General features: G+C 43.0%; 1 protein-coding gene across 2 annotated transcripts in view; it reads left to right on the forward strand.

The window, feature by feature from the left end:
* The window catches only part of MYO16 (myosin XVI), a 505809-nt gene that overhangs the window by 150644 nt on the left and 341432 nt on the right, over positions 1–13733 (forward strand). For both annotated transcript variants that reach the window (XM_061133099.1, XM_061133100.1), the window contains one exon: positions 7033–7103. In XM_061133099.1, the coding sequence (XP_060989082.1) occupies positions 7033–7103 (71 nt within the window). The remainder of the gene's footprint in view (positions 1–7032; positions 7104–13733) is intronic.

The raw sequence follows: 13733 nt of genomic DNA on the forward strand, positions 1-13733 counted from the left end.
ACAGACTTAATTTTTTTGGACTCCAAAATCACTGCAGATAGTGACTGCAGCTATGAAATTAAAAGACGCTTGCTTCTTGGAAGAAAAGCTGTGACCAACCTAGACAGCATATTTAAAAGCAGAGACATCACTTTGCCACCAAAAGTCCGTCTAGTCAAGACTATGGTTTTTCCAGTGGTCATGTATGGATGTGAGAGTTGGACTATAAAGAAAGCTGAGCGCTGAAGAATTGATGCTTTTGAACTGTGTTGTTGGAGAAGACTCTTGAGAATCCCTTGGACTGCAAGGAGATCCAACTAGTCCATCCTAAAGGAGATAAGTCCTGGGTGTTCATTGGAAGGACTGATGCTGAAGCTGAAACTCCAATACTTTGGCCACCTCATGTGAAGAGCTGACTCATTTGAAGAGACCCTGATGCTGGGAAATACTGAAGGCAGGAGAAGGGGATGACAGAGGATGAGATGGTTGGATAGCATCACCAACTTGATGGACATGAGTTTGAGTAAACTCCGGGAGTTGGTGATGGACAGGAAGGCCTAGCATGCTTGCGTCCATGGGGTCGCAGAGAGTCGGACACGACTGAGTGACCAAACTGAACTGATCTTTTTTTTTTAACTGATCTTGTAACATAAATTTATTTCCTGTTTCATAGCTAAATAATTTTCCATTATGTAGCTCTAACTCACTTTCTTTACTCATCAGTCAGTTGATGGCCATTTGGGTTGTTTTCACCTTTTGGCTGTTCTGAATTCTCATTCCCATTTCATTGGTCTATATATCTGTCTTCAGCCAGCACCACACTGTTTTGATGACCAAAGCTTTGCAGTAAGTTTTGAAATTGTAAAGTGAGTCGTCCCACGTGCTTTATCTTTTTCTTCTTTTCATTTTCTTTCTTTTTCAAGATTATTTTGGCTATTTGAGTCTCCTGTGAATTTTAGGATCTGCTTGTCTGTTTCCTACAAAAACATGCCATGGGTTTTGATAGGGAGGTATTTTGGCTTTTTGATAAGAAAATGTCCTGAAGAATGAAGGCTCACTTTGCCATTTCATGTCTTCTTTTCTCCGTCGTTCTCGCTGATATCAGTTGTAGTAGGTAAATTTACCAAAGAATAGTTACTACTTGGGCTCCCCAGGTGGCACTAGTGATAAAGAACCTGCCTGCCAAGGCAGGAGACGTGAGACACGGGTTCAGTCTCTGGGTCGGGAAGAGCCCCTGGAGGAGGGCATGGCAACCCACTCCAGTATTTTTGCCTGGAGAATCCCGTGGACAGAGGAGCCTGGTGGGCTATGATCCATAGGGTCACAAAGAGTCGAATAGAACTGAAGTGACTTCATATGCACACAGTTACTACTTAGTAAGCAACATTCTAACCTTTAGGACTCTAGAGAATGTTCCTTTGCTTGTCCAATGTTCCTTGTCCTCATGGGGCTTCCTATGAGGACACAACTTAGCAGCCATGGTAATGTTTCACTCTTCCTTGACTCTGTTGCTTTCAAATGTGAAGTCTTTGTGAATACAAACCCCCTGTTATCACAAGAACCACGTGACAGCAGAGATTGCCATGCAATCAGATGTCCACCCCAGCTCCTATGATCAGCAAAGCACTTGCTGTCGTCAGGTTCTATCAAGTTACCATCATCGATGTGCTGACTGTCCTCAACACAGGTAAATCAGTCGTATCTAGACACTTACAGTGACGACTATCAGGTGGACCATTGGTTTTGGTGATGGTTGATGATGGTGGGGATGTGCAGGGGAGACAGCTGCAGATCCTATTAACGATGATGTATTTTCATCCATTTTTACCCCAATAGCTGAAGATTTCGAGACTGAATGTTTCTTTTTAAATATCAAATCATGTCCCCCACACAGACACTGAGATGGAACTTCTGTGGCAGCTTGATGATGAAGCCACAAATATACAATAAATGCTGAATCAGTTCCAAGCAGCAACACTCTAAAAGGAGCCTCAGCTTCATTATTCTGTTTGGTCCCCAGATGGCTGTTTTTCCTTGAGCTGTTTCCTTGCAGATTTTATTGTAACAGACTCTGAGTCAAGGTGCCTTTTCACTTGACTGTCGGTTCCAACTATGTTGTTATAAAGTTGTTAGGAACTGGAACCTTTTTGAAGGAAGCATTTTAACCTGAGTTCGGACAATTTCCCACAAAATTAGTAACTATGAGGACATTGCCGTAGACCTTGAATCCCGTTGCTGTTCCTGAGTGAAGGTAACCCTTCCTCTCTCTTGTTACTTGAGAGGTAAAGCGTCCTGATGTTCTTCATGGCCAAGAACACAATCCTTGGAGCCACAGGTTTCACACCCACCATGCTACCATCACATAACTTACAAGCCTCAGTTTCCTCATCAATTGTACTGATATGTATGCAATTACAGTATTTGTATCATGGAGTTGGGAGAATCAAAGTAATTCTTTTACTAAAGCACTGAGAGCAGTTTTAGATCCCTCCATACTTTGGAGAGCTCAGTGTGTGCTTACCACGAATTTATATTTTCTTTATTTTATCTTTACATCTGGGTACCTCATGATGTCATTTTTAACCCTTAGCACAGGCTTACAATTTAGCACAGTCTACCGTTTGTATATGTGAGGAATATATGTTTCTTTATTTAGTCAGTAGTTGATTTTGTCTTATTCTTGCTCTGGATCCATGGTGTTTAGGGGCAAACCAGTCCATAACCAGTCTGTGGTTCCACTTTAGTTCTGATAGTGTGAACAGTGCTTTAGGAAGCAGTCTTTTATCTAGGAAGAGAAAATGCCGGATTGCCTTTCTTTTTCTCCTGAGTCTGATGTCTGCCTGAGTGAGGGAAGGGCTGGAGTTTGTTCATTGGTTTCACTGTGGCAGGAAGGATGCGCTGCGGTTGCTGGGTGCAGAGTCCGTCTCATTCGTGGATATTCTTGGACAATGTTCCGTATCCACCTCAGGGCTGCTTCCTGTTCCACGCTGGTGGCTCTTCTCAAAGCCCCTGATAGCTGGTTGTTAAAACATCAGGAATTCATGAGTTGGTTGTAAAACAGTTTTTTAAAAAACCTGTATTAACAACTAAAGTATATAAACTTACAATTAAGTAGTGAATTGTAATTAACTAATTATTACTAGATTGTAATAAAAACAAAGGTAAAGCTCAAAGCTCATCACTTCCTAATCAGTTCTTTATGTTTTCCTCTCCTTTTTTGCTCTCAAAGTTTTGTCTTTTTTGTCTGTGTGATAGAAATGCCACAAAACTGTGAACTGCATCACATCGCCTCCAAACTCTGGGTTCAGTGACACCACACCCTGGTAGCTTGGGATCAGCCATGGTGGGAGATTTATACCAAAAGAATTGGCCAGTGTTAGAAATCAGAGCTTGATTTTTTATCCTGACTGTGTAGAATTCAAGAAGTGGTGGAGAAAGTGTTGATGATGCAGGTTGTACTTTAAAATGTATTGCGTCAGTGGCCACTATATTGTGAAAAGCACAAAAATTTCATAAAATATGATTACATTGTTCAGGAACTTATCTGGTTAGCAAAGATGTCACTCAGGTTGTTGATACATTCCTGAAGTTCTGACATCCTTCACTGTTTCACTTCGATCTTACTCAGGAGCCAGCAAACCTTTTCTGCGAAGGTCAGTTAGTAAGTATTTTAAACTCTTAAGAGTCACATACAGTCTGGGTTACACATTCTTTTTGGACTTCTTGTCTTGTTTTTTAACTTGTTGTCTTTTCCTCACACACCTTCCAAAATTGTATATGTGCTGCCGAAGCAAGCACTCACACACCTCCCACAATTGTAGAAGTCATTCTTAGTTTAAGGGCTGTATGCCGACAGGTTTGGCCTGACAGCCATAGTTTCCTGATGATCCCTGGTTCATGCTCATTAATTTCAGTGAAAATATCAACCAGGATATTAAGGTCCTGGTCATTAATTGGAAACAAAGATTGACTGTGGATACAAAAGTTAAGTAAAAATCAAAATCATTTTGTGAGAATCAGTTGATTACATGGAATTTACAACAAACTGTGGACCGCACAGCCTTTATAGCAGCAGATTCCTAAATGCGTATCCATCTATCAGCCATCCATTCATCCGTCCACCCATCCATCCATCCATCATCTAGACATCTCCATCCATCCTTGAGCATTCACCAGCACATCATTGTGGCCCACCTGCTCCTGTGGAAAAGCAAACACTTAGTCCATAGCACCTACCTAAGGGTTTGTTTTTTTTTTTTACTTCTTTGCTTAATATGCTATGATCCTCTTCATTGGCCACAGAATGATGCCTGCCTCTTGTAGTGTAATGTAAAATATCCCCCACAACACATTCCTCCAAGTCACACGCAGTCTTCTGGTAACTGTTGTTTGGTATCCCCTTGCTCATCATTCTCTCATCGCCTCCTCCATTGCCCTCTTCTGCCCCTTTATTCTACCTGATAAATTGTAAACTCATCTTTCAATGAATTTTGGTACATTTGCATTGGCTTACATCCTATACGTAAATTCAGCATTTAGTAATCAGAAGGTTTTGAGAAAAGTTAGAATAAACCTTCAGGTACATGTTTAATGATACATCATTATTGGTTTCATGACTGACAACAGTAATTTTACTAATAAAAATCATTTAGTGACCCCCTGACCAGTGCCAGGAGGCTTGATCAGTTTGCTCTATGTGTTGTTCCGTTCAATTCACACTACACTTTCATCGTGTGAGTCCAACAATTGTCGATTATTTTATAAACAGAAAGCTAAGGCATAGAGTGAAGTCTGTTAGCTTTCCCAGTGGGACTTAGTCTCCAGTGGGTCAAACTGCAAGGCCAGTGTATCACTGATATATATTATGTGTAGTTCACCACACGTGTGCATGGTGGATTCTTTATAGAAATATAATAGCATTTTACTAATGTTTTAACTAGTAAAGTATAATCTTCCTCATTATCGGTAGTGTGATCACACCAGTAAAAGTTCTTTGTTATAATAACCATAAAGCACCAAGGAGGTATCAGCCAGTTCAAGATGAATAATTTCATTTGTTAAGCAAATAATAATTGGGGTAAAAGTGCTATTTTCATTCTGAGAAAACTATTGGTAAATATAGTTAAGGAACTTTCTGTTTTCATGGACACACTTTTTAAAATTAGGAGTAGGAAGTATATGAGGGAATAAGACATGCATGCACTTACTCACACATGTGCAGAAGGAGACTGAGAAAGGGAGCAAGGAAGCCCGCTGACATACAGCCGGGCAACAGGCTGGCTCATAGCAGCTCAGAGACGGGGAGGAAAGCCAACTCCTCACCTTCCTGGACTTTCCTGTAATGGGCAGACAAGGGAGGTACCTGTGTCCACAAATGGATGAGCCATAGGATGCCAGGTTACAAGTCATCCTGTGAGATCTATACGTTTGCCACCAACTACCCACATGAGGAGAAGCTAGGTTACAAAAAGAGTTAAATTATTAAAGAAAGAACATCATCAAGGCAACGCTGTTGGTAAATGAATAGTGCTTCTATGGAGGTACCTCTTTGTGGAAGAGGGCTGGGGGACGAGGTGTAAGATCAAGGAGCCAGGCCAAGTGTCACTGCTGGTCTGAGAGCAGGAATGCACCTGACGTCCCCGAGGAGAGGGATTTGGACAGAGATGCTCCCGTTTCGGGAAAGGCTGCTTGGAGAGTGCACTGGGCTGGGTGTGGGTTTGTCACGCCCATGGGGCTGGCATGCCTCCTCTTCATCTCTCATGCAAACACCACAGAAGAGATAGTCTTGGAGAGAAAGTTGTGTGAGAGGAACTGTGTCTGTCCTCTGTGATGTGCAGTTAAACGTGGGGAAGATGGTAACAAACTAGAGACTGGAACACAGTCAAGACTTGGGGTGACAAGTATGTCACGTGGGGTGACAAGAACAGAGTTTGTGTTCTGATGACATTGACAAGTTACAGAGAAAGTTAATGGAAACACAGTTTGCTCTGGAAGGTATGAGTTTGCATCTTAGTCATTTTGTACAGTTCTGTGCGATACGAACTTGAAGAACTGTTGCTTTAGTTATCTATTTGGACAAAGCATGAATCGCTCTCTATGAAAACTACGATACTGCTGTTAACAGTGGGAACTGGAATAGTGTCTTGGGGAATGGATGGGCCTCTTGGAGCCTGCAGTGTGTCACAGAAGATATATTAACAACACAATCTTTCTCCCAAGGCCTGTTGCATTCCATGCCCTACCCCGTCCACCTCTGCTGTTCAAATGGAAACACAGGTCGCTTTCCAGCTGTGCTGTTACCCTGATGAGTGGCATCTATTTTGAGCTGTTTGACATTGCTAATTTAGCTACAAATGGCTTTGGGAGAATGATGGAAGTGGGGCCAAGGGGTAATTGCATGAAGGAAAGTTTAATGTGCAAAGTGTCAGCTTTTATTGTTTTAAGCCAATGAGTCCTATTGAGTTTAAAACAGTAAGAGTGAGCTAAAGCATACTTGAGCTGAGTGAAGTGATTCCCTTCTTTTTGCTTATTTCTCCTTGATCTAGGACAGAAACTTAAGCCAGGCACTTTGCAATAATAAATTGTAAGAGTGTGGTCCCCTTTGGGAATAATTTGTGGGGCTGTAACAGGAAAAGACCCTGATGCTGGGAGTGGTTGGGGGCAGGAGGAGAAGGGGACGACAGAGGATGAGATGGCTAGTTGGCATCACCGACTTGATGGGCATGAGTTTGAGTAAACTCCAGGAGTTTGTGATGGACAGGGAGGCCTGGGCATGCTGTGATTCATGGGGTTGCAGAGTCGGACACGACTGAGTGACTGAACTGAACTGAACTGAACTGAACAGGTGAAGATGTTGGCAAACCAAGAAACGGGTTTCAATGTGAAGAGAAATGCTGCCAAGCTTAAATCCGCAAAATAAGGTTGGATGGCGATTCGTGTGTCTTCTTTGGCTTTCATGGCTGTTTGGGATTTAGACACTAATGAAACGCTACACCTTCTGGTTCACGGTGAGGAACAAAGATGAGCTGTAACTCTCCTCTCTCATTCTTCCAGTGCTGCGACTCCTGAAGGAGGGGGCCGACCCCCACATGCCTGTGTCCTCCGGAGGGTCCCTGCTCCATCTGGTAAGGGCTGTGATGACCGGGTGAGAGTGGGTGACACGCGGTGGAAGGGGAACCAGCTGTGGACACCAGACTCAGTGGCAGAATGCGCTTGTAACAGACGATCAGAGCAGTGATGTGCTTCAGATGAACAGGCTTGAGTAATGACACGTTGATGTTTGTTAATTGCTTGCATTATAGTTTGTAAACTGTTGTTGTTTAAGACACACTTAGTCATGTCTGATTCTTTTGCAACCCAGGGACCGGGTGGGCTGCAGTCCATGCGATTACTCGGGTAAGAATAGTGGAGTGAGTCGCTGTTTCTTCCTCCAGGGGATCTTCCTGACCCAGGGATCGAACCTGTGTCTTCTGTTGTCTCCTGCATTGGCAGGAGGATTCTTCACCACTGAACCACCAAGGAAGCCCATCTCTCTCTCTCTCCCCCCGCCTCTCTCAGTAGTGAGTTAGTGAAAGTTGCTCAGTTGTGTCTGACTCTTTGCGACCCCATGGACTATACAGTCCATGGACTTCTCTGGGCCAGAATACCAGAGTGGGTAGCCTTTCCCTTCTCCAGGATCTTCCCAACCCAAGGTGAAATATATACATACATATATATATATATATATATAATACAAGTCTAAATTGAACGGTTTTAAATGATAAAATATATGGCCTAGAGAACCGTATTGTTGGTTAGAAATAAGGAGACACGGCTTCTTTACCGTTGAGCCAGCTAATCATTAGTGAATGGAGTTTGCGTATCTGCATTAAAGAAGATCCTTTTGAACATGAATCATATTCAGCAAATAAGCAAGAATAATATTGTATCAATTATAGAGCATTAGGCAGCCATCCTTTCTTTTATTTACTTTCTTTCTTGTCCCATTGAGCTTTTACAATTCTCTGCTCATGGCCTATGTGAATAAAACTTTACTACATTCTTTTGGAAATAAGCACGGAATGATTAAGTGAATAAACAATTAAATAACCACATAAACAAATAAATACAGCCGTTTCACATGCAAGAGATTTTTGCTGGTTCAGTTAAGGGCAAAACTTAAGTAAAGGGAGATGTCCATAATTATTCAGTTTAGTGGTCTTTAGGACTAATTTCAGGTGTAAAACATGATTTTGAAAAAAATGCCCAGATTAATATAAAAGCCTAATTTATAATTGTGTACCGGTATTTTAAAAATGCTGTATTTCTTCACTTAGCACAAACCATGTTAAGGGAGGTCACGCATGGATCAGACGGACGCTCTCTCACCTGGGGCTGAATCTGAGCCTGGTTGCCTCCGGGAGTCAGCTGGCAGCCATAAGATGCCAACATCTACCTTCTGGTGACCACCCAGCCTGGAGACTCTGACTCAACTTTTCTGGGGTGTCGATTGAACTTTGGGGTGGTGCAGAGCCCCCCCCCAGGTGATTCTAGTTTATGGGCAAGGTTGAGAACCACTGCCAGCAAGAGAAACGTGTGTCTGCCAGAGCCTGGGGGCCCCTGGGGTGCAGACGGTCATACTACACACGGCAGGGCAGACAGGTGACTCGGAATCTAGATGGGGAGCGCAGCTGAAGAGTGTCAGCCCTTTCTCTCCAGCACGGATTGAGATGGAAAGAGAGATTTCTAGAGCGTTTTGGCTGGGAAGTCTCTCTGTTTGATCCTCAGAAAGCCACCTCGCTCCAGCATCGGTGGAGACGGAGAGGTATCCAGGGTGTTTTGGCTGCGAAGCCTCTCTGTTTTAGCCTCAGGTCATTACCTGGCTTACACAACATTTCTAAGGAGCCATGTAGCCCATTAGCTCTGGGTCCCAGGTTTGGTTCTAAGGACATGCTGCACACCACTTCCTAGAGATAAGATTCTCCTCTTGGTCAGTATCACTGGCATCCTTACCAAGAGGTCCAGCAGTCTGCGTGTTCTCGAGGAGACCACCCTGGCCCTGCCCTCTTTTCTTGGGGGCACTGACCCCTCCCTCTGTGTCCCCCTTCAGAAGGTGAGCCGGAGGGAAGTAAGTTCAGTCTTTTTTCCCCTCTGTGTCATCACATGGGGTCCATGTACCCTTTCCATTAAGCTTCAGGAGACTTCTAAGCTCACAGAGCCTTGTTTTTCCCATCTGTGAGTTAGGGATGTTATCCAAGCTGATGCTCTCAAAGTGTTTACTATGATGAACAGGACTTCAAAGTATGAATTGTGTTGATCAAATGACTTTCAAGTCATAAAGTGACTTTGATATGTTAGATATTAATCAATACATGCCCTGCATTGTATTATTTATGATGTGCTTTCATCTCATTTGACTTTTTTGATATTCATAGTAGCTCTGTGGAGGAGTGCCTAGGCTTATGTACTTCAGTAGGTAAGCAGCTGAGGGACAGAGTTAAACTCACACAGCGGTAGATAGTATCAGAGCTTAAACTCTGACCTTCTATCTATAAAGACTGTAGTCTTTCCACAGTAAGTTTCCCAGTGATACCTGGATTAAGTTTTCAGAGAATACATTATTCCACTTGGCCTAGTGGAAGGCAGACCTTTTCTTTGAAAAAAATCATGTCAATTCATTGTTGACAATCTCTAGGCCCATCCATGTCTACAAATGACCCAATTTTGTTCCTTTTCATGGCTCAGTAATATTCCACTGTATTTATGGACCACGTCTTCTTTATCCATTTCTCTGTTATTGGACATTTAGTTTGTTTCCATGTCTTGGCTATTGTGAATAGTGCTGCCATGAACATTGGAATGCATATGTCATTTTGAATTATGGCTTTCTCTGGGTATATATCCAAGAATGAGATTGCTGGATCACATGGATGTTCTATTTTTAGCTTTTTAAGGGACCTCCATTTCTCCATTGTGACTATATCATTTGCATTCCTAATAGTAGTGCAAGAGATAAGAATGCAATATATTTTTACTCTGTGCGTGTGTGTATGTGTGTGTGTTTGACAGACGGAGAGAAAGAAGCAGAGGGGGACGACCACTTCTCCATATACATACACTGTGTCCAGCTTCACTGAGCACATAGAACTCCATCCTGTCCATCAGCAAAGCAGCGGTTGCTTTCTTGACCTTTGAATGCTGCCGTCTGTCTTCACCTGGATAAACCCTCTTCCCCTAAACCGCCCTCTCCCCTGGATCTGCAGCCTCCTCACTGACTTCCATGGCCCCCTCTTTGTCTAGCCTGCATTCTGTTCCCCCCACAGCAACCAGGCTGGGTCACTCCTCCGTCAAAGTGTCCCGGTGACTTCCCTTCCCACTCAGGGAAAACCCCGAGTCCTGCCCACGGCCACACGGGATGAGCTAGCGGTCCGTGCCCACATCTCCAGGGACCTCTCCTGCCCCAGCTGATCCTTTAATGGGCCCACCAACCCCAAGTCCCCGTGCTCTCGCTGTTACTTCCCCTTTCCGATGAAATCCACATGGCTCCCTCCTCTGCTTGCTTTGCATCTCTGCTCAAAAATCATCTACCGAAACCTCCCAGGGCTTGTCCCCAAGGATATAGTAACCCACCCCCACCAGCCCACAATCAGCTCAACTTTTATGTGGTTGTTTGTCTCATTTCTTATCACACAGTTGCCACCAAACAGATTATAGGCTCAGGGTGATTATGTTCTGTTTACCAGGCTGTCGGCTGGCTCGGACGTGGCTGGTTTCATCACATTTGTAGCACTTACGGGAAGCCTGCCACTCAGTAGGTGCTCAGTAGGTTTGTTGGGAAGGCACATTAACCCCTTAATTGCTTAATTAATTAATGTGATGCTGTGATAGATATTATGAGTTAAGATGCAAGCAGTCTTATTTAGAGTGGAATTTTCAGAGACAGAGAGAGAAAAATAAACTGATCACAGCAGACCTGCATGAGGGATAAGCAGGTGATAAGAAAGAGGAAAATGATGACATCACTTGGCCACCTTCGGAGGTCAGTTCTGAAGCCTCCTCTGTACTCCTGGTCAGACTGAGTTACTCTTTTATCCAAGGTCTCATCACACATGGTCCTTGCTTCTGCTATAAATCTTGTCATAATGGATTGTAATGAGTGGAGAACGTGCCTCTTCTCTCTGCTAGAGTGAATTTTCAGAAACTGTGACATCTTAGATACTTTTGTATCCTTAGCCTGTGATGCATAGTAGGTACTCAGTACATTCTAAAAGGGTAAATGGGTGGATGAAGGGATGGATGGATGGATGAACTGTAAGAATATAAGGATCTGTGCCTAATGAGACAGCCCAGGGAACAGAGTAGAAAGATTCAGAAATGGTAGAGTCAGAAGAAAGAAGAAATGAGCAGATAGTGGTGATGAGGTGAACAGGAAGCACTCAATTAGCTCTGAATCCAGTGCAAATACTCTGCATCTTTCTACTGTTAGACTTTGGTTGTCAGGCTAGGATGAAGAGGCTTTGAAGCTGGAATACATGTAAGAAAACCTCCTGACGGCTGTAGGAATGTGGGTTCAGCACTGAACCTCCTTTTCCTGGGGTTACTGAGTAAATAAAAACAAATGCAAAATTGCAGGTTGCCAGAGAGACAAAATTACAGGGTTTCAAAATGCCTTAGGTTCCGACAAAGGCAATTTCGCCCTTGAAAATGTCAAGCGTGAGTAGCTCTGTGTTCGCCCCGCCTTGGGTATCCCGCATTATGATTTCTGATGCTTTATCAGCACCAGAGCTCTAATTATATATTCTTAGATCAACGTCTTTGAGAAAAAGACATTGCATGCTTGTGCAGGGCATCAGGAAAAAGCTGTGGAAATTGTTAAGCTTTCCCAGTTTCATTTATTTAACTCCACTGATTCACTGAGTAGTTGAGTCTACATGAGATTTCTGGAAGACCTCTGTTAGAAACGCCCAGTAACTTTGAAGCTGGAGAAGAATAATTCCATCCGTGTTAAGGGTGGATAATTGATGCATGTTGAGGGCTGAGTTGCTTTGGTCGTGTCGGACTCTCTGCAACGCTATAGACTGTGGCCCGCCAAGCTCCTCTGTCCAAGGGATTCTCCAGGCGAAAATACTGGAGTGTGTTACCATGTCCTCCTCCAGGGGATCTTCCCAGCTCGGGTTTGGACCCACATCTATCTCCTGGGACTCCTGCACTTCAGGCAGATTCTTTACTGCTGAGCCACGGGGGAAGCCCCAGATAATTGATACACAGGTTTTAATATTTTTCATCATATGCAGTCTTTAGTTTTAACATATTTTAATAAGTTTTCAGTAAGGCTGAATTTGCCTATTTATATTCAATAATTCATGAATCAGATCTATGGCAGGTGTCAACTACTATCAGAGGGAAAATAATGAAAACAAATAACAATCTTTTGCACCCCAGGGATTTAGTCTATTGAGGGCAGTATAGAAAAAATTCAGACTTAACTCTTTGGAAGTAAAGTTGCTATGTCTGGAGTTAAAAACAAGAGTCACAAAGGGCTTTGCTGAAATGCTGTCTGGAGTTTTATTAATAAGTTAAGACCTTTAATGCATAAACTGTTGAGAAGGAGCTCTTGGTTCTAAGGAAACACTCTTGACTGGAATATGAAATGAGAATTCTTTTGATTCCGTGCTATGACAGCAAAAGACCGTAGCAGTGGGTTTCCGAGTGGCTCAGTGGTAAAGAATTCGCCTGCTGATGCAGGAGACACAAGAAACTTGGGTTTGATCGCTGGGTTGGGAAGCTCCCCTGGAGAAGGACATGGCAACCCACTGCAGTTCCCATGGACAGAGGAGCCTGGTGGGCTACAGTCCATAGAATTGCAAAGAGTCAGACACGACTGAGCGGCTGAGCACACACATAAGCATAATGAAAACAAGCTGCAACAGATTCGCAAATATGCTCAAGACATATTGGTAAATGTCAAAAACAGGTTAGAGAATAGTACATTTTTTAGACTCGAGACAGATAGATGGGGGAGGGGGATTATCTTTTTCAACAGCAGAGAAAATCTTGAAGGCTAGATAAGGAATTGTTATCAGTGACTCAAATGGGAGAGGGGGCAGAATCTCCTTTTTCTTTTTAACTCTTTCTGTTTACATGTTACTTGAACATTAAAGCATGTATGTTTCATACAGTAAAAGAAATTAACGCAAAAATACTGTGTTTTTATTAGAAGCTTAAATTCCAAGTGTTTTAATCACTTTCCTGCTCTGCTCAGTCGCTCAATCTTATCCAGCTGTTTGTGATCCCAGCGACTGTAGCCCATCAGGCTCCTCTGGTTCATGGGGTTTCCCAAGTAAGAATACTGGAGTGGGTTGCCATTTCCTTCTACAGGGCATCTTCCTAACCCAGGGATCGAACCTGCATCTCCTGCATTGTCAGGTGGATTCTTTACTGCCAAGCCACCAGGGAAGCTTAAAAATTAGGCTGTCTTCTGTTAATTTTAAAGGTAATTAAATAATGACAAAACCAGAAATTTATCCTGTAGTCCCCATTTCCAATGTTGTCAGTCACATGGGTTATCAGTCAATCAGTCTGAAGTTTTCCTACAACTCGCTGATACGCCATTCATTTATTTAGTCATTTTTCTCCCTGTTTTATATCGTATAGTTTTTACTGCCTTTAAGTCACTAATTTTGTCTTCTATAATATCTAGTCTGTTTTTTCTTTCCGCTGTCCATGGATTCAGTTTTCTTTTCTTACATAAGCTTCTTTCCTTGTAAGTTAGTACA

Source organism: Dama dama, chromosome 30 (genome assembly GCF_033118175.1).
Source record: "Dama dama isolate Ldn47 chromosome 30, ASM3311817v1, whole genome shotgun sequence".
NCBI lineage: Eukaryota > Metazoa > Chordata > Mammalia > Artiodactyla > Cervidae > Dama > Dama dama.